The sequence below is a fragment of the Cyanistes caeruleus genome, chromosome 5 (assembly GCF_971803275.1).
Source record: "Cyanistes caeruleus chromosome 5, bCyaCae1.hap1.1, whole genome shotgun sequence".
Classification (NCBI taxonomy): Eukaryota; Metazoa; Chordata; class Aves; order Passeriformes; family Paridae; genus Cyanistes; species Cyanistes caeruleus.
In genome coordinates this window covers 51,335,395-51,353,265 of record NC_141705.1, presented here as the reverse complement: position 1 = coordinate 51,353,265, position 17,871 = coordinate 51,335,395, and the positions used below count along the sequence as shown (strand labels likewise).

Sequence of the window (17,871 nt, the reverse complement as noted above, 5' to 3'; positions counted from 1 at the left end):
TGTCATGGCAATGAAAAACCACATGGCCAAGTCATAGCTCATCAGCTGCTTTTCTAATTTCAATTAAAGTTCTGTTATCTTTGTTTAAAAGGGAAGGAAAAGTTAAGAAATAAGTAGCTGTACAAGTTGCAGAAAATAAGAGAGCTTTGTTCCTCATTTTGTTCACGTGGTCAAAGTATTGATGAAAGCTGGAAACGCTATCTGCTTGCATTGGATAAATAAATCACAAGGTTTCACCCCGTGTGGGCCCTTGCAATTGTATCACATTGCATGAACAACTACCTAAAGGAAACAGATGTGCTTTATGAGCAGGAGAATAATCTGTGATTCACAGAAGTAGGTCAATGCAATTAGTGAAATGTTAAGACTCATAATGTAATGTAACATGTGCTGTCTGCCTGATTCCATCCACATCAGTTTCAGCAGGGATAACATTGGATAAATGTGTTACTTAGCAAGCAAATAAAAGCTTTTAAAGAGAAGCCTTCTTAAAAACATGAAGCCCCTTCATCTCATCTACAAGTACTGGATGGTCCCACTAGGAGGCCCCCAGGGAGCCCTGAGCAGGCACAGGACCTGTTTGCAGATATGCACTTTTACTTCAGCATTTTGAAATTTGAGACTTCTTAAAAACTCTCCTCATGACATCCTTTGTGACTTCACTAAACGTATCATTAGATATCACAATTGCTTTCAAGGAAACTAAAGTGGATTAAGAAGAACGTTTAAGAACTTGGGTGGTTTTCATTGGTTGGTTTGGTTTTGTTTTCATTCTTTTTTGGGGGAAATCCTCAGGGGGTTTTGTTAGTTTGTTGTTGTTGGGTTCTTTTAATTTTTTTTTTTTTTCTTTTCTGAATTTTTGCTGTAGAAGTCTTCTGTCCCCAGAAATATGTGAGGCTGGTCTGTCAGAGTGTGACAAAAGGATCAGTGTCTAAACCTTTATGTTGTTGCCCCATGGCTCCAGCAGTGACTTTCCAGCACCAACCACTCTAATCACAACGGAAACCAGTACTGGTAAATCCAACATAAATTCACTAAAGAATTGCTTGTATTTTGTCCAGATGACAGAACTTAGCCAGTTCCACAGCCGGCCCACCTCTGAAACTCAGTGTCCCCAGTGCATTGGTATGGTGAAGGAGGTTAGAGGAAGTATAATATATATTAAAAAAAAAAAACTATTGAAAATACCAGCTAACAAATTAACTTGTATAGCTAATACACTGGATTCTTTTGATTAAGGAGAAATTTTCAGGAAGAATTAATGCCAATGGACTGAGATAGTTCTTGCAACTTATTTCAGAGGCAAGAGGAAAAAGGGGTAAATCTTTGTGTACCAGACTAAAAAACCAGGGAAGCTGGAGTGTGGAAGTCATTATGAGATTAAGAGAATAGAAAATTGCCTTGAATTTATGAGCAAGAAAATTATTTAGTTGTCCTTTTGTGCTTAAGGAGAAAGGGATTCTGAACGATCTGCTTCTCAAAATAAAAGTAATCTCACATTTGGATTGCTAGCTGTTCTTCCTCCTTCCTGAATTAAGCAATAGTCTGAGGTGCTTAAGAAGTTTTTCAGGTGTTCTTTGAATTTATACTGGCTATGGAGAAAGTAAAATAGATAGGTAAGAGTGGTTTAATCTCCTCTGTTCTTTGCTCCTTTCACCTCTCTGGTGGTTTCTGAAGCTCTTACACAAGTGCAGCTCCACTCCTGTGTTGCCAGACAATGTGTCTGTGCTGTGTGTGTGCCACACGCAGCATGAGATGACACTTCTGTCCAGCTGGGATTCTCAGGGACTTCAGCTGAAATGTGTGCCCCTGCCCCATGGTGCAATCCTTGAACTGACAGCTCAATCCTTGGCCTCAGCCTTTCCTTCACATCCTTTTTGGGGGGGATGCTGTGTTCAGACCAGCAGGCATGTCTTTAATGGTGGTTGCTTCCAGTGGCTTGAAGCTCAGGGTGCAATCCCCAGGTAACTGTGGTAGGCAGCTGCAAACTTAGTTTGCCCATAGAAAGCAAAGAGCTAGGTCCAGAGACCTGGAGGCCATTTATAAAGCTAGTTATTAATATTTTATTTCCTTTATCTCTGTCTTGTGCTTCTCTGCAGTAGTTGCAGGCCCAGAGAACAAAGCAGTGTCTTTTGTTTAGCGGTTTAAAGAGCAGAAGAAGGGGAAGGAAGCTAGCATTTGGTTGATGTTAGACAGATGTAAACTACAAAATTAATTAAAAATTAACAACAACCAGGCACAATTAGAATGAGAATCAGTTGGAAGAAGTTCTTCAGGGAGAGCAACAGGGTTTGCCTTTGGCTTCAGACTCTCCTCTTGCGGCACTGGGAAGCGGAGGCGTGTTGGCCCTTTTCCTTTTCTCAGGTGCCAGAGAGCCTAAAATAGCCATGGCAACATGTTCTGGAAGGGTGATCTGTATCAAAATGCAGTTCCCAGCAGCAGTGTTGTTCTCCATGTTCCAACTCTGATAACCAGACATGGTGGTCAATAGAAAGAGCAGAGCAAAACTGCACCATCATTTTCGCATTGCTTCTGTACACACAAAATGGAAAAAAACCCTATCTTTTCTAGTAATGTGCTCATTTTAGCTTTGGGGAGGTGTTACTAAGTGCCTGATACACTGGACAGACAAGATGTGTCCATCAGCAGCAAGCAACCAGAGGTATTTACTCATAATGGTGCAGTTTCCAAAGTGACAGAGATGGCACCGAGCAAAGTGTCATAGCTGGAGGAATTCTCTTCACGGTGAAATGAACTAATACAAAACGAGTTGAATTTCTGTTTTCACCAATGCAAAATTATTCATTAATTTTGGTGATTTGAGATTTAATTCATATGAAGACCAGAGCTCACACTGTCAGGATTCCTGGATTTGCCTTCTTCTCAGCATAGGAGAAAATAATGTGAAATGCCTCCAGCTTCCCAGAGATGGGACTTTCAAGGTCAGTATCAGTATTTTTACTGCTTCATCAAGGGAAGCCTGAAATGATTCAAGATTCCTGTCTGGTGAGTTGTTCTTAAGAGGTTTCTGGTTTTGAGTTCTTGGTACGCCGACAATCATGATATTGTGAAAACGTTTATTTCTGCCTGCCCTTCTCTTTCCAACATTGTTTTCAGGAGATACAGATGGCATAACAGTCTCTAAGAGATATTAAGACTTTCAAGCAGCCACTGTTCCTTCATTTATTTGCTTTTGTTAGTTTCTGCATACTTTCAGGAGCTGAAATTAGTAGAGAGCCTCCAGCTTTTCACAGATGCTGCCATATTACTGACTTCATCCATCCAGCAAATGCTGACTGTGACACTGTAAAGGGTCCACACCTATTTTGTCATTACATTTATAGAACTCTTTGTTGTTGTTGATTTCAAAATACCAGCAAGTCCCAGTGACAAACTGCAGTGGTATTTTGAGAGCAGTTCCCTCTTCCTGTTTGCTGTAAGTGACATTGAATGACTTAGGGGATGAGAGAAGTACAATTGCACTTCAACAGAAACATTTCTGGGGTTGGGTGCAACTGCTTTGCTAGCAGAATGAAAAACAAAGTAAAAATTGGAAGCACACTGAGTAAAAAGACCAAGCTCTGTCCTATTTTAGGTTTTGATATTTTCGTCATTATCTAATGCAGAAAGGAAAAAATCTTTGGATGTTGAAGTAAAATACTTGTTTTGAACATATTTTGGACGATTCTGTCTATCCTGATAAAATTGTAGGAAGACATAAGTTGCTTGAACTACAAATTTTCTGATATTTATCCAAAATATTTGCTGTAATCTCAAGGATTTTGCAACATCATCTTTATCAGTAAGTATTTTTCTTAGCAAAGATAGATCAATTTTTTCCAAGGGTTTTAAGTACCTGTGTAAGGTACTTACACAGTAAGTTTAAGTCCTTTTTTCCATGACGGTTTTTTATTTTACTGTGCCTATAACTAAGATTATTTCTTACCTGAAAATTGTTGTGATGTTGTGATCTAGGCAGTGATATTTTACTGCTGGCACATCATTTGACATTTTATTTTATGCCAAGCATCAGAACTGTGAGTGTACAGCAACCCATGAGCAATAGACAGCTCCCCCCAGTCTCTATGTGTTAAATAATCACTGCACTTCTGCAGGGATGCAATGAGAAAGTGATAAAAAAGTGAGACAAGATAATGTATCCATAGGTTTTCTGTTCCACTGTCGAGCTTTTCTGGGAATCATCGTGAAATGATTCACTTGTCCAGACAATGCTGCCTTTTGTTTCCACTGATTCAGAGAGCACAGGAAGAGAGGAGCGGCCTGCAGGAGCTGGCTGGGTTGTTGGGGTGGGGTTGAACGTAGGTCTGCATCAGCCTGGTTTTGTACCTAAAGATAGAGCAAAGGTATTGGTCCAGCCCCAAACATTACACTGCCAGTCTGACAGGTTACCTGCAGGCAGCTTTCTCACATTTTTACCAATCTCATTATGTGTCTGAGTGATCAGGGAGTTTTTGTTCATCCAGGTAGTCTCCTGAATTTGTTAGAAGTTACCTAAGCCAGCCTTGTCTCACACCCCTCTCACTCTTCCTGCTGATCTATACATTGCAAGGGCTGCTTTTTCCTCTCACATAGCAATGGCAGCAGCCCAGACAGATCCCTCCTGGAAGGGGTTGGTTGGACTTACAGAGTCACAGTCTCCAGTTGTGGCTAAGTGAAATCTGAGATATTCAAGAGACAGCCCTGGTCTGTGTGCAGGCAGAGTTGTAGGCTTGGTGTATGCCTGAGAGAGAGACACAGAGTTCTGGTACTGCTGTCTCTTTTCAGATGACCTTTTCCCCTTATCCTGTTCTCCACATTGCTGTGTTTCCCAACAGGAGAGGATGCTGTAGCACTTCCTTCTGCGCCTTGCATGAAAAACGTAGAGTCTCCTCAAGTGGTGAACATTCTCTTTTTATCATTGCAAAATATGTGCAGAAACATTACAGAATGTATTCACCACACTGTGTACATCTCCTCCTCCATACTAAAATATTTCCTGCTGAGTATTGTCCATTTTGAAATTTCTACTTTTATTAAGAATTTGCTAAACTTACTAAGTCTCTTTCACTTTTTAAACTCTGCTTGTGTACAGGCTTCCAGTAATAGGCTGCTGTTTTTCCTCTAAAGAAACAGAAAAATCACTGGAGAGTTCTGACTTTTTTACCACAATATTAAAGAAATGAAAGTAGCTTTGTGTTCTTGAGATATCATACTTTGCAAATGTTTGACAGGTGATGAGTTAGTAGCTGAAATTAGATATACATTCATTTCAGAAAGTTGTCCACTTACACCTGGCACTGCTGATCTCTTACCATAATCAAGCATTATTCTGATGAGAAAGGAGATGAGAAGAGTCCACAGATGATGAAGTCCAGCTAGTGAGATAAGAATCCCTCTTTCCTGAGTTGTCTATAGAGATTTCTATCCCCAGTAGAAGCTGAAAAGTGACATTTCTCTTTCCAACCTGAGATGGATCAGTTACCTTCTGTGTTAAAAAGTCCTTCAAAGACCCTGCTTGAGACACAGTGCAGTGCTCTGGAGTAAAAGTACAGAAAAAGTTTACCTTTTCTTTTTTTACCTGGAAGTATGTGCACATTATTGTTTGAAAGCAAGGTAAAATTTTGTCACCTTCAGAAATTCATTTGCTTGTTTAGTTACTCAGTGTCTCAGGAATGTATTCATTTGCATTCTAAGGGAGAAAAATAAAAATAACAAATTTTAGTACACATTCTCAAAGTCTAGCACAGTTTGTACTTTCTCACAATAATTATTTTACATGGATCCTTCTACTCCTAAGCAGAGAACTGAACTGAAAGCAATCACAGGCAATGCAGGGATTATCTCTTTTAGCACAGCAAGTTACTGGAAAGAGGATTTGCCCTTTGTATGACTGGTTGCAAACACTTCAGCTGACCACTAAAGCAGATGTCATGTTTGTTCTATTGCTGAAACTATCTTTGACCTTATTTTTTCATGTTAACCCCAACTAGAGGGCAATCAATTGGAACTAATTGGAGTTACTTGTAGCCCAATGAAAACTACAGACCATCCAAAAATAATGTTACCTGTTCAGGAACATAGCAGTAATAAAATGACTGTACAGTGTTGCTGCTGCAGATTATGGTGTTGATGATAGAGTAGTGTAGGTTGGAAGGGATCTCTTGAGGTCTACTAGTCAAGCCACTCTGCTTAAGCAGGGGCAGCTCAGGGCTTTGTCCAGTTAGGTTTTTAATAGCTCCACAACCTGTTTCTGTGTTTTACCACCTTCACAGTTTAAATGGTGTATCCTTGATGGAATACAGAACATGGAATTTCATGTGCTTTGCTGTATATCTACTGTTTCTTCTGTAGGCTGAACAGCTCCAGCTCTTTCATCCTCTCCACATATGACAGATGTTCCAGCTCCTTAGATGTGACTTTGTGACTTTGGGCTGGTCCTAATCCAGTAAATCCACATCTTTCTTATACTGGGTTGCCCAGAATTGTGACTGGAGCTAGTGAAGGTAGACTCACACTCACTGGAAGTAACAATCTTAAACTGTTTGTGGACTTGTGCTGTTCTCTGGGCAAAGCTGGAGTACCCAAGTAAAGTACGCTAATGTAGAACTTATTCCAGGAAGGTGTTGTAGAACCTCCTTTTCTATAGAACTTGGTATGAGCTCTCAGAATTCAGCATAAGACTTTCGAATAATACACCAGAAATGTGGAAACAATATGGCCTCTTCATGATTAAGTTAGACTTAAACCCACTTATTCCTACATTACCTCCTTGAAGTGCCAAATGGTGATGGTAATTTTTCAAAAATTGAGTAGACTGTTCATCAATGTTAAAATCACTGACATTATGACTCATAGCTTTGTTTTCTTCCTCTCCTCTTCCCTATTGAGGCACAATCCTGAAAGTGGCCTTTTCTCTAGGTTTGAAATTGATGATTCTCTTCCCAGTCACAGGATGGGAGAGTTATTTAGTGAGCCCTGAATCACTCTTTGATTCCAAAATAGTGAGGGCAGGAGCCTGAAAACAAAGTTTCTCATTGTTATGGATAATACACATGAGGAAATGTGATTCTCAGCTTATGAGTGCTGTATATATTCAGCCCGATGAAAGTTCATGAAAGTGATGTTGTAAATAGATTTACCAGAAGAAATAGTTAACTTATTATTAGAGGTAAGTATTGATCAAGCAAAGAGAGAGGGAGTGCTAAATAATCCAGCTGTGCTAGACCTCTATGCCTCAGAGGAATATTGGACCTTGATATTTAAATAAAATTTTCTTCTAGTAGCACATAGATTAAGAAAATAATAAAAAGAAACTTAACAAATCCCTTCTAACTCAGTGGAAACCATCAGTAATTTTGTGAGTCCAAGTGTTTACTTATCCTAATTCCAGAATAATTTTCATGTTGCGGAAGCCAAGGACTTTCCAAATTGGCTTATCTAGCCTAGAGTGTTCAGAGTAAAACCAGTCCTTTCAGATTGTGTCTTCCAGTGCTTCCCAGATGGCATTTACTACCCTCTTCCTGTCTCCCACTACTGATATACCACTCCTACATGATAGGTAGGGCTCTAGTCAACATGCTAAACATACCAAGCCCCTTGGAGAGTCAGGACAGAGGCTGGATGTGAGCTGGTGTCCCTCAAAGACAGGCTGGCAGCACTCAGGCACTGCAGTGCGCTCCTCACATCGACAGGGAAACATCTACTGCTAGATGTTTTCCTCCATGTGACCTCAGCTTACACACTTGGGCTTTTCAGTGGTCTGACAGGTTGTATTAAGGGAATTTCTCTTAAGTAAGCAATGCAGGTAAATGCAGCTTCTGAGGCCTTGTGCTGGCCCTGGAGAACAGAGTAGTACTGAAGAAGCTACAAGGAATGTAGCATTTACATCAGGATCACTTTCCAGGAATGGATAGAAATGAGACCCTGACCAACAGCCATAGACTTATCAGGGAGGATGTGAAGCACTGTGGACTTCAGCTGCTTCTGTGCAAAAGAGGAACACCTAAAACATAAGATACTGTAAACTGATTTGAGACTAATATTTCCACCTTGAATACTTGTGTTCTGGGTAAATATTACTTGGCTTGTTGAAAGCCAGCCAGTCATTTGTCGTTCCAGCCATTCCCCTGATCGGCAGGAGGGCACTTGCCAGGCTGAAGCCAGGTCTGTGGGGCTGGTCAGATTGACTGGCAGAAGATGTCCTGCCTGACAAAGGCAGTGGGATGCCTTTGTGAGTGTCCCAGTGTGGTTGGATGTGCCCTGTACACAGACAGGGCCTTAGGACTCCAAGAAACAGTTTATGTGTTTAGAAATTATTCTACCATCAAAAGCTGCCATCGTATCAAGAAAATAAGATAATAACGTGGCAGGAGACCTAAATCTGCTCTGAATTAAAAGGGGAAAAGAGTCATTCTGTAGGCAGCAAGCTATTCCATATCTGCTTCTTTTAAGTCCTGGTGAATGTTCTTTCAAAGAATTAGTGTCTGTCAGTGTCAAAAGCAGGATACTGTGCTCTGAGTGAAGCTCAGCTCTGAGTGCAACTTCTACAGCTTGGATATGAATAAAGAGTGGTTTCAAAAGAGATGCAAGACAGACTTCTGTCAATTATTGACACCTCAAAAGTAGGGCAAGGTTAATGTTGTGTGCCACTTCCAAAGGATATTTGTTAATCACAGAAGAGAACATGATAGATTATCAAGGAATAAGCGTAAGGAATATTAGATAAAACTAAATCCTGTTGTGCCCCTTGTTGCAACAAATGGCACCTAATGTGGGGCAGCAACTCTAAAGGCCCTGAGGCCCTGATGATACAATGGTCACTGGAGTACCAGACCAGTCCTAGTGCTGAATGGGGGGAAGCTTATGGGGACAAGGATAAAGGAGAAATCCATGGGAACAACAATAACAAAGGAGCAACAGGACTTTTATAAATATTTTAAGTAGTTTTTAGTTTCCTTTGGGAGAGAGTTTTCTAAAAGGGATCTGAAAAAGATCATTTGGTGGCTTTACAACACCTTGCCCAGCATGTCTGTAAACTCTGTCTTTAATATCAACATTTGGGACTTAGTTTGTGTGACCAGATATGATTTAATAATCAAGAAAGACACTATAGTGCTTAGACTACTGCCCATTTCTTCTACCATCTGAGAAACCCTATACCACCATACAACGTGTAAAAGTCTCCTGCTGTCAGTCACCTCTCCCATAAACCCCCTTCTAACTTCTGTGAAGTTCCACTTATTCTCTTACCCTCTGATTTTCACACACCCTCCTCTGTCCTTGGTCCAGAGTGGTGTTGGCTGTGCCACCTCGGACCCTCCTTTCCAAGACAGTGACAGCCGTGCCACTTGGAACCTGTTTTCCTCCTCTTCACCTTCTCTTCCTGCCTCCGATTCTGCCTCTGGCTCTGCCTTTTCCCCCCGAGTGCTCCACCTCTGGAGGTTGTGACCATTCCATTACAGGACATGCCTCTACCGGGTAAGACGGAACCAGAAGCCCCGCTCTGGAAACCATCATTTTGTTTACTCCCCCCAAAATGGTGGTGCCCATTACTCCCCTACTGGAGCCCCAGACAACTTGCTGCAGTTATCCAGCACAACATCAATGCTTCCACCCCTTCTTTTGAGAGAGTCTCCCACTTTGTTGCCTCTGCCGGCACAATATGGCCCCTTCGAAACCAGGCTGATCGAAATCCTACTCTAGCCATCAGTTTAAAGCCTGTGTTCCAGGGCCAGGAGCCTCCTTTAGATACAGCTCTTGCCGTTCAGACTCTCCCAAGAAATCTTGTGCTCAACAAAATTGTGCCTGTGTTGGTGACCACCGCCCCGACTGTGGGAACAGGCATTCCCAGCAAACTTCTAACCAATGCTACTATTACCGAGAGCAAAGACATGTTAGGGCAAGCTGTGTTCTACAAAGTCTGAGACCCAGAGCTCCCAAGTGCTGCTGACAGAGAAGGAAAAGGAAAAAACACATTATTACTACTTCCAAGCCTGCTCTAAACAACAAATTAATATAACTGTGCAAGTTTTCTGTGCCAACCCTAACACTCCCCATCCCTGCTAAATATGTTTTCAGTCGTATTTAGATCATAAGTTCTATAGTGAGTTCTATATTATGTTGAAGATATGTTTATTTAATTATTTTTGTTGTTTCAAGCCTCAGTTTATTAAATTAAGAAGCTAAATTATTTTTATAGATGTCAAATTTAGTTTTGTTTTCATTCTTTATTTTACTTTAAAAGGCAATATATTGTTATTAATTTTAGCTTAACAGTATAAATTTCAAGTCCTCCTAAGATAATCTTTATAATACCTTCCTTTTAAGCTTTAGTCATTTAAACTTTAAGTTTCTTCCATTGCTTTCCTAGTTATATTCAAGACCTATTTACTTCAACTGAAATTGATTTTAAGTTCAGTTTAAAATTTTCTGCCATAATGCTGCTTCCACCAACCTATCGAGCATCCCCGCTGCATAAAGCAATTCTGCTGGCATCATCTACCTCAGTGAGTGCTTGCTAAGTGCCTCCTCTACTCCCTCTGTTAGATAATCTTTTGAGCAGGAGCAGCCAAGAGTAACACCTACACTTCTTAAATACCGTTCAAGCCTTCTCCTGAAACCATCTCTTACAGAAAACCATCTTTTACAGCCCCCCAGTCTTCATTAAAAATGAGTAGCTTGATTTAATAGTATTAATTTAAGTCCTATAAGTTAAGTACCTTTTTTATCATGTCTCTATTCAAAGACATCAGTAGTTTATAATAACTAAAGTTGTATTAAGTATCAGTATTATTATTTAGTTTGTTAATGTTAATTTAGTTATTACAAATTATTAATATCTCTCTTAATTTTCATATATACATAATGTAAATAGTTCTCAGCTGAAGTTACAAAAAATTAATGTGACACAAATAATCCTAACTGCTACTATTCATGTTAAATTTTAAAAATTATTCAAGCGAGTTCTATTCCCATTAAGCATAAAATCCCCCTATTTTAATTAATTTGCAGAATAAATTTTCCAGAATACACTCTTTATGCCCTGCCTATTGCCTTTTCTGCAAGGGGCCCAGCAGAATAACAGTATTCATGGCTCTTACAATAAAGAGTAATCTCTAAGAGATTTACCACACCATAACTATGTCTTTCCCCCACAAACAATTAAATAAAAGAGGGGAGTATGAAGGCATAATAAGTCTAATTTGAGGTTTGATTTTTCACCAGTTTAAAAAGCTTTTTACAAATGATGAGTTTTATTTTGTCTTTTTATAATTGATGTGTTTTACTTTCACACTTGATGTGTTAAACTACAATTTTAGTTAGTGGAAAAGTAACAGAAGTTTTAATGAGAATGAAAAATCAAGTGAAGAGGAGGTGTATGTAAGCTGTTTGATGGTAAGATGAGGGGTAGTAGTGTAGAATACTTAAAAGACTATTAAAAGGAAGAGAAAAGGAGGAGAAAGAAGAAAAAAGAAAAGGGAGACAGTGAGAGAGGGAGCAAAAGGGAAAAGGAGTGGTTTACTAGGAATAAAAGGTATTAAGTTGGGAGCAAAGAAATGAAAGAGAAGGGTTTATTTATTTAGTCAGTGTTACATTAATCATTACATTACTTTCTTACCTATACCTTTTAGTCTTTACATTTGTCAAAATTGATTTCTTGTGTGCATCCCTTTGATGTTTACCTATACAACACCTTGTGTGAGTTTCAAAATAATCTAATTGATGGTATGAGTTCTATATTTCAGAGAAAAATCAGGAAAGACAAATGAGGCAACCTTGCCAAATGTGCTGTGTTTCTTGGTCTAAAAAGCCTAGCAATCTGTTTCTGAGTACCTAGCAGAACAGAAGAGAAGAAAATAAAGACCACAAGAAGAAAGAACAAAAGACTGATTGAAGGGACTTTTAAAAAGTAGAGTCTTTCCATTGAGACTGTTGTCACAAGTTCAGCTAAGATTATTAGTTTTATAGTTGTCGTTGTTGTGTTAGTAGTGTTCTACTGTTCTTTTTGTCTCTGGGAATTCCTTTTTGAGTTGTCATAATCCCACTATAAATTGTCCAATAAGTACTAAGTAATTTAAGTTTTTAAGAATATCCTAGGGCCATAACCTGAAAACTATCCTCTGTTTCTAAAAGAAAATAAAAGGGGAAGTTGTGGAGTGCCCCCACCCCAGGAGGTGGGGATTCTACCTACACAAACAGCATTGAGTGAGGGGCGTGACTAAAGAAGATTCTGCCCCTCCACCCTGTGGGGTGTGCCCCCTCAAACCCGGGAAAAGGCACTCTACCCCATTTTGTCAGATAAGGAATGGCCCCAGAATGTTCTTCCTTTCCTGTACCCTCGGTGGTTTAAATTTTACTGCAGTGTCCCCACCTTAGCTCTTCCCATTGGTTGTCCTCCTCAGTCCACCCCTTTGCAGTCTCCTGCTTGTCTTGCTATTGAACCCTGACCCTAAACTCCACCCCTATCCTGGCATATAAAACCCATGACTCTGCCCTCGTTCTTGTCTTGGTCCCTGACTCAATAAAGGATTCTGAATTTTGCTAAACCGAGACCCATCCTGTGGTCATCTTTTCCTGTTGGTCATTAGTAGCTGCCTGAGGTCCAAGACTTCAGGGCCCAGGGGAGTTGTTGCACCCCTCGTTGTGGCAGAATGCAATGAAATCCAACATAAAAAATCAATTATTTGTTATAGGAGCACTTAACCATGAAGGCTAAGGCAAAATACTCTTTGGAATATGTCCATGGCAACTGGGACAAGAGTTAACCTAAAAAACAGAAAAGCAGTTTTCCAGCCCACATCTCTTGCAAATACTCTCTGCGGGGTAAAGATATATGCATATTTTTGTAGGGCTGAATCTTAACAACTTATTTCTCTCATTGCTAATGTAAGAACCCCATTTGTCTGACATGAATGTTTCTAATTATATATTCATGGAGCTGGATCTCGAACTTAAATGCATCATGGCTAAGTACTTTACTGAATCTAGATGTAAATGAAAAGCTTGATAGAATAATCTATAAAGAACTCCCTTAAAAATCAACTTCCTTAGGAAACCATGCTTGAATTAATTATTCCATTTTCCATAAATGGAAATGTTTCCATAAACATCCACTCACATTTATGTGTTGCATGGAAAATTAAATCATTATTGCACAGCCACAAAAGAGCCTCATCGTGGCCTAACTTTTCCACATGTCCAGCACATTGTAATGTCTGTACTAATTAATTTGGTGTTTCATGCTTAGTTTCAGTTTCCAGAATACCTCACTGCACTGAAAATGCTTCTGCTTTCAGCTCTGAGGAGGCTGAGCTCTTGTGCTGGCAAGTGCTTGTGCACTGGCAGAAGGTGAGGCTGAGGATGGATTTGTGGATGGCCCTTGTCTCTTTGTCATAGGTTGGGAAGGCCCTGTGAAAGCAGGGCTTTTAGGCACTCAGGAAAGGCCCCCTGGCTGGTACAATTGATCACACTGCTTTGGATGGTCTGGTGAACTCATTCATAGCATTGGTTAAGATGTGCTGCATGTCTTAATAATTTTTCCATTCTTACTGTGTATGGCTAATTCAAAATATCCTGAGTGCCTGCTATCTTTTGAATATCAACACAATATATTCCATAAGAAGCACATAAAATGACTAGGCAATGAAACAATTAATTGATTTTATAATGAAGCATGAAATCAAATAGACTTTGAGATAGAGTTGAGAGAAGCTGGTGTCTGATCTGATTAAGATCAATTATATTTTCCACTTGCTAGAGCCCAGGGGCCACTGGTGAAGTCATTTGGTCTTAGCTTAGCGGTCATAGAACAGTTTGACAGGTTTGACTTAGTGGTATATGGGTGACAGCTCAGTCTTAGGAGGGTCATCAGTGCAATAGGGATGTGGTTGTTTTGATGTGGCCAGATTTATATCACGGGGAAGAAATGGGACTGGAAATAATTTGATGGGTTCTGTGCCTTCTGATCATGTAAGAAGTTTGCTGAGCTGGAATGGGGAATTCATTGTCCCATTATGGTTAAACCAATGAGGGTACTTTGAAGAAATGTGAGACATCAGTAGAATCATGAATTTCTTGGGTTTAAATCATTACTGTGAACAGCAGGTCCAAAGAAATTCAAGATACTCAGCTGCTTTTGCTCTGCGGCGTGGCTTGGTTTTGTTTTCTCCATGGTGCTTTCCATGCAATCACCAGCCTGGGAAAGATCAATTTAAGAGGGCAAGACTTCTCTGCTGATTTGCATCTACCTTGTTCCCCATGGACTTATGTTTGCACAATCAGGATGTAGTTGATGAATGCCTTTCTTTGATTTGTAGACCAAAAGGGACATCTCAGCTCCAGAAAACTGCAGCTGTATCATGGAATAGTGGCCTGGGCAAGGAAAAGTTCTTTACCTTAAAGGATAAGCAGAAAACATTAATAGAAGAATTTCTAGGAGAGTAATAATTAGACTCACCTGATGCATGCTACAGAAATCTCTCAGATTGAAGGGGACTATTATGAGAGCTAAGCAGGATTTAGAATTTACCCCTGTAAAAGGAAGTCTGGTATTTGCATGCAGAGCTTTGCTGATATAAAATCCTCATGTTTCAAGCTTTTCAAGGATCAAAATTCTTAAAAATCAGGAACTTACCAATGTAGAAGTTTTTTCAATGTCAACAGGATATTTTCATGCTTCAAAGTCTGTAAAATACACATGACCTGAATTACTGAAAGGCACATTTTAACTTCTCACCCAGATTTTTCCATTTTCAGTGCTTTGGAGGGGTGGCCAAGAGGAAAAGCGTTCTTTCAGAAAAAAGAGATCTTACAGCTATTCTTCCCTTGCCAGGTAATTTCTAATTAATCACTTTTTCCGTGAATCCCACACATCAAGCAGTTCAGGCAGAGAAATGTTTGTGGTGTCACCCCTGGATAAGAATGGGAGTCAGTATATTCTCTCTGGGTCAGAGGGGAAGGTAGTTTTCTGGTTTGTTAACTGTCAGAAATTAAGTCATGTCAGACAACACAGGAAAATTATTTACACTAATTTCTGTACAAGCCAACCTGAAATAAAATAAAGGTTTTGATTTTATTTATTTTTTAATATTCTAGTCTAATACAGTAAATTTCCCATGAAATCTGTGTTTCCCTGGAAAATAAGGAGTTCTTGGTTAGTCCTGTGTGATTCATTTAAGATGTACTGAGTCCTTTGCTGAGTTCTTGATTTTATCACACTGATATTTTTTTTCATTACATTGCTAACTAAGGTATAACTAGGAAGCAGAATAAAATGTTTTAAATTTTTAGCCAGGACAGGAAATGTGAAAATGAGCAGCAGGTTAAGTAAAGGAAATGTCTGTCAGTTAATTTTGGAAGACTGCTTGAGAGAGGTCTTAAGTGGGCAAGTCAAAGTTGAAATACTTTTCACACAATCAAATATGGCTGCAAAAATTAATCTAATTAAATAATTTCTAGCATGTTAACACATGTGTAGCATGCCAGGCCCAGATGGTCTGGCCAGGTGCTACCTCAGGATCCTTGGTCAGAGGTCCTCCAGAAGGTGATGAATAAATGAGGGATGGGCATGATTCAGTGGCCTGAAAAATAACACTTATACAAAAATAACAAACACATAAGCTGGACAACAGTATGGGGTTCACTAAAAAGGCCAGGGTGCAGGGTAGAAAGTAATTTATACAAGGTAGGTTGAGGGAAAGGAACCAATTAGAACCAGGGATTAGGAATATGTAAAATAATGCACCAAATTCTAACCAAGAATAACATAGAAACCATAGAACTTTCTAGCAACATTTACATACAACTATTCAGGGGGTAGTGTGGGTAATGTTTTGCTCTGCATGACTAATGGGATTTTTCCCATGGCCTTAAGTCAGAGTTTTCATCAACCCCCAACACATGTGTGGCTACATTAAACTTTTAGTGATTTTATCCTTGATTTACCAGCAGTATTTTAATGTGAAGCTGGATGGTGTTTTGGCACCAAGGGACAAGAGTGTGGGACTGACACCAGGATGTGAACTACTGCAGGAATCTCTCTGCTAAGGGGGGATATCTGTTAGCTAGCTAAGTGAAGGGGGGACCATAGGGTGAGTAAGGTGTCAATTCTGTTGTGAAATGTCCCTCTGGAACAGTGGCACTATTTTAAAATCAAAATGTGGCAGACACTTTACTATGGGAGAAGCCAGTGCTCCGTAACTCATTGTCTCTTCACTTTTCACAGATTTATAAAATTTCAGCAGTTCTCCACAGCCCAGTGAAATCATCACAGATCCATTTTATTCAGCTGATTCTTGCTGCTCTGTGTTCCTGTTTTGAGCTATGGGTGAGTGCAAAGCAGTAGGTGAGTGTAACACCATTTTATGAATGTAAAACCATTTCATGCTAGACCTGACTAACAAACAGCACTAGCTTTGTTAGCAGACTTTCCTTGTTCTTTATACTAAGCAAAAATCCAGAGGGTTTGAAGCATCATGTAAATCTATTACCTAACTCAGGCTAGCATGTTTTGAAAAATATGGCTTTTACTACAGTAGCAATACCCTAAAGTTTTAAGCAATTTTTGGTTTAGTTAACAATAAAATTTTATGTATGGATACTTCTTTGGTTTTATCAAACTTTTATTCTTCAAAAGGTACATGGTAAACTTAGAGGTTCCATAAACTTATGGAAACTATTGGTCTCTTTTTGGGAATACTTTTATAAAATGTGAAGGACATGCACTAGCTAGCATGCTCATCCTCAGAAACTCTGCTTTTATACTTCTCTCTAAAATCTACCAAATATCCTTTTCTCCAGACCATTGAAGGTTTAGTAGAGTCTTTTTTAACTTCAATTAATCTTAACCAAGAAATTAATCTCTCAGTATAAGCATCCAAAACCCCATAGTTTTGGAAAATAAATCTAAAGCTCAGGCTAAGTTTCCTGTGTACATATTTCTCAGACCATGGAGTCAAAAGTTTTTTGGAAGATATTTTTGCAACAGCATTTGTAAAACTAAAATTAGGAGTTTGCTGACACCCTGGTTGTTAAGGGTGCTCTCTTACCTCTCTTAAACAAAAATAATTATGAATCATTACATTTTCTAAATCAAAAAGCAGTTCTATGTATTCAGAGTTTTGACTGTAGTAAATCTTTTAATGAGACAACTATTAAACCAGATCAGTGGCTGTAATTGTTGCACCACAGAGGAAAGAAAAAGATGCTTTCAACTCCTCTACTTTGACTTTAAAACTTTTTTTTGTTTCTGCCTGAGATGCATCTTCCCTGCATGATGAGATGTATGATATCACTCAGAATTACCATGTCCAAAAGAATATGGTACCAACTTAATCTTATGTTTCCTGTCCAGATGTGACCACTTCAAATAGGTGGATGTAGAGAAGCTGTGGGGTCAGATAAGAGGTTACAAAATTCTCAGGAGAAAGTAGGAGGATCTCTGGGTAACACAAAGTCAGTGGTGATCAGGAAGCAGGGAAACAGAAATGCCAGGAAGTGGGTGTAGAAGTCATTATATGTGCCAAATCTGTTAAGACTAATAATTAGTATTAGCAATAAGTTACGCAGTTATCATCAGATCACGAGGAAATAGTGACAGCAAATTTAACAAGATGTTTATGTAGTTGTTCCTTTGGTTGATGTTTTGTTTATAAAGTGCTACAACGGTAATGAACGTGTCATGCTTTCGGTGAGGCCTCTTAAGTGAAATAAAAGCAAGTCAGTGCATGGCTAAAATTGAGGCTGCATGGCTTTGCCCAGTGCCGCCCTATGCATCATGCCATGTTCCCGTTACACCAAACCAGGGTCAGGGAGGTCTGAAGCAAGAGGCACTGAAAGAAACAAGAAAAGGGAGAAGACACAGCCTCAGCTGCA

The 17,871-nt window shown here is 39.4% G+C and overlaps 1 protein-coding gene across 22 annotated transcripts in view; it reads left to right on the top strand.

Moving 5' to 3' along the window:
• The window catches only part of LOC111946112 (melanopsin-like), a 79,820-nt gene that overhangs the window by 13,370 nt on the left and 48,579 nt on the right, over positions 1-17,871 (top strand). For 14 of the 22 annotated variants that reach the window (XM_086888474.1, XM_086888472.1, XM_086888486.1 and 11 more), the window contains 3 exons: positions 869-1,014; positions 14,755-14,830; positions 16,223-16,324. Coding sequence is in view for 3 of the 22 variants with exons in the window: in XM_086888472.1 (XP_086744598.1) it covers positions 16,321-16,324 (4 nt within the window). In the remaining 19 variants the exon portion in view is untranslated. Of the gene's footprint in view, positions 1-868; positions 1,015-7,002; positions 12,823-13,246; positions 13,348-14,738; positions 14,831-16,222; positions 16,325-17,871 lie in introns of those variants that run through there. The other 8 variants (XM_086888485.1, XM_086888487.1, XM_086888477.1 and 5 more) reach the window with 4 other exon arrangements.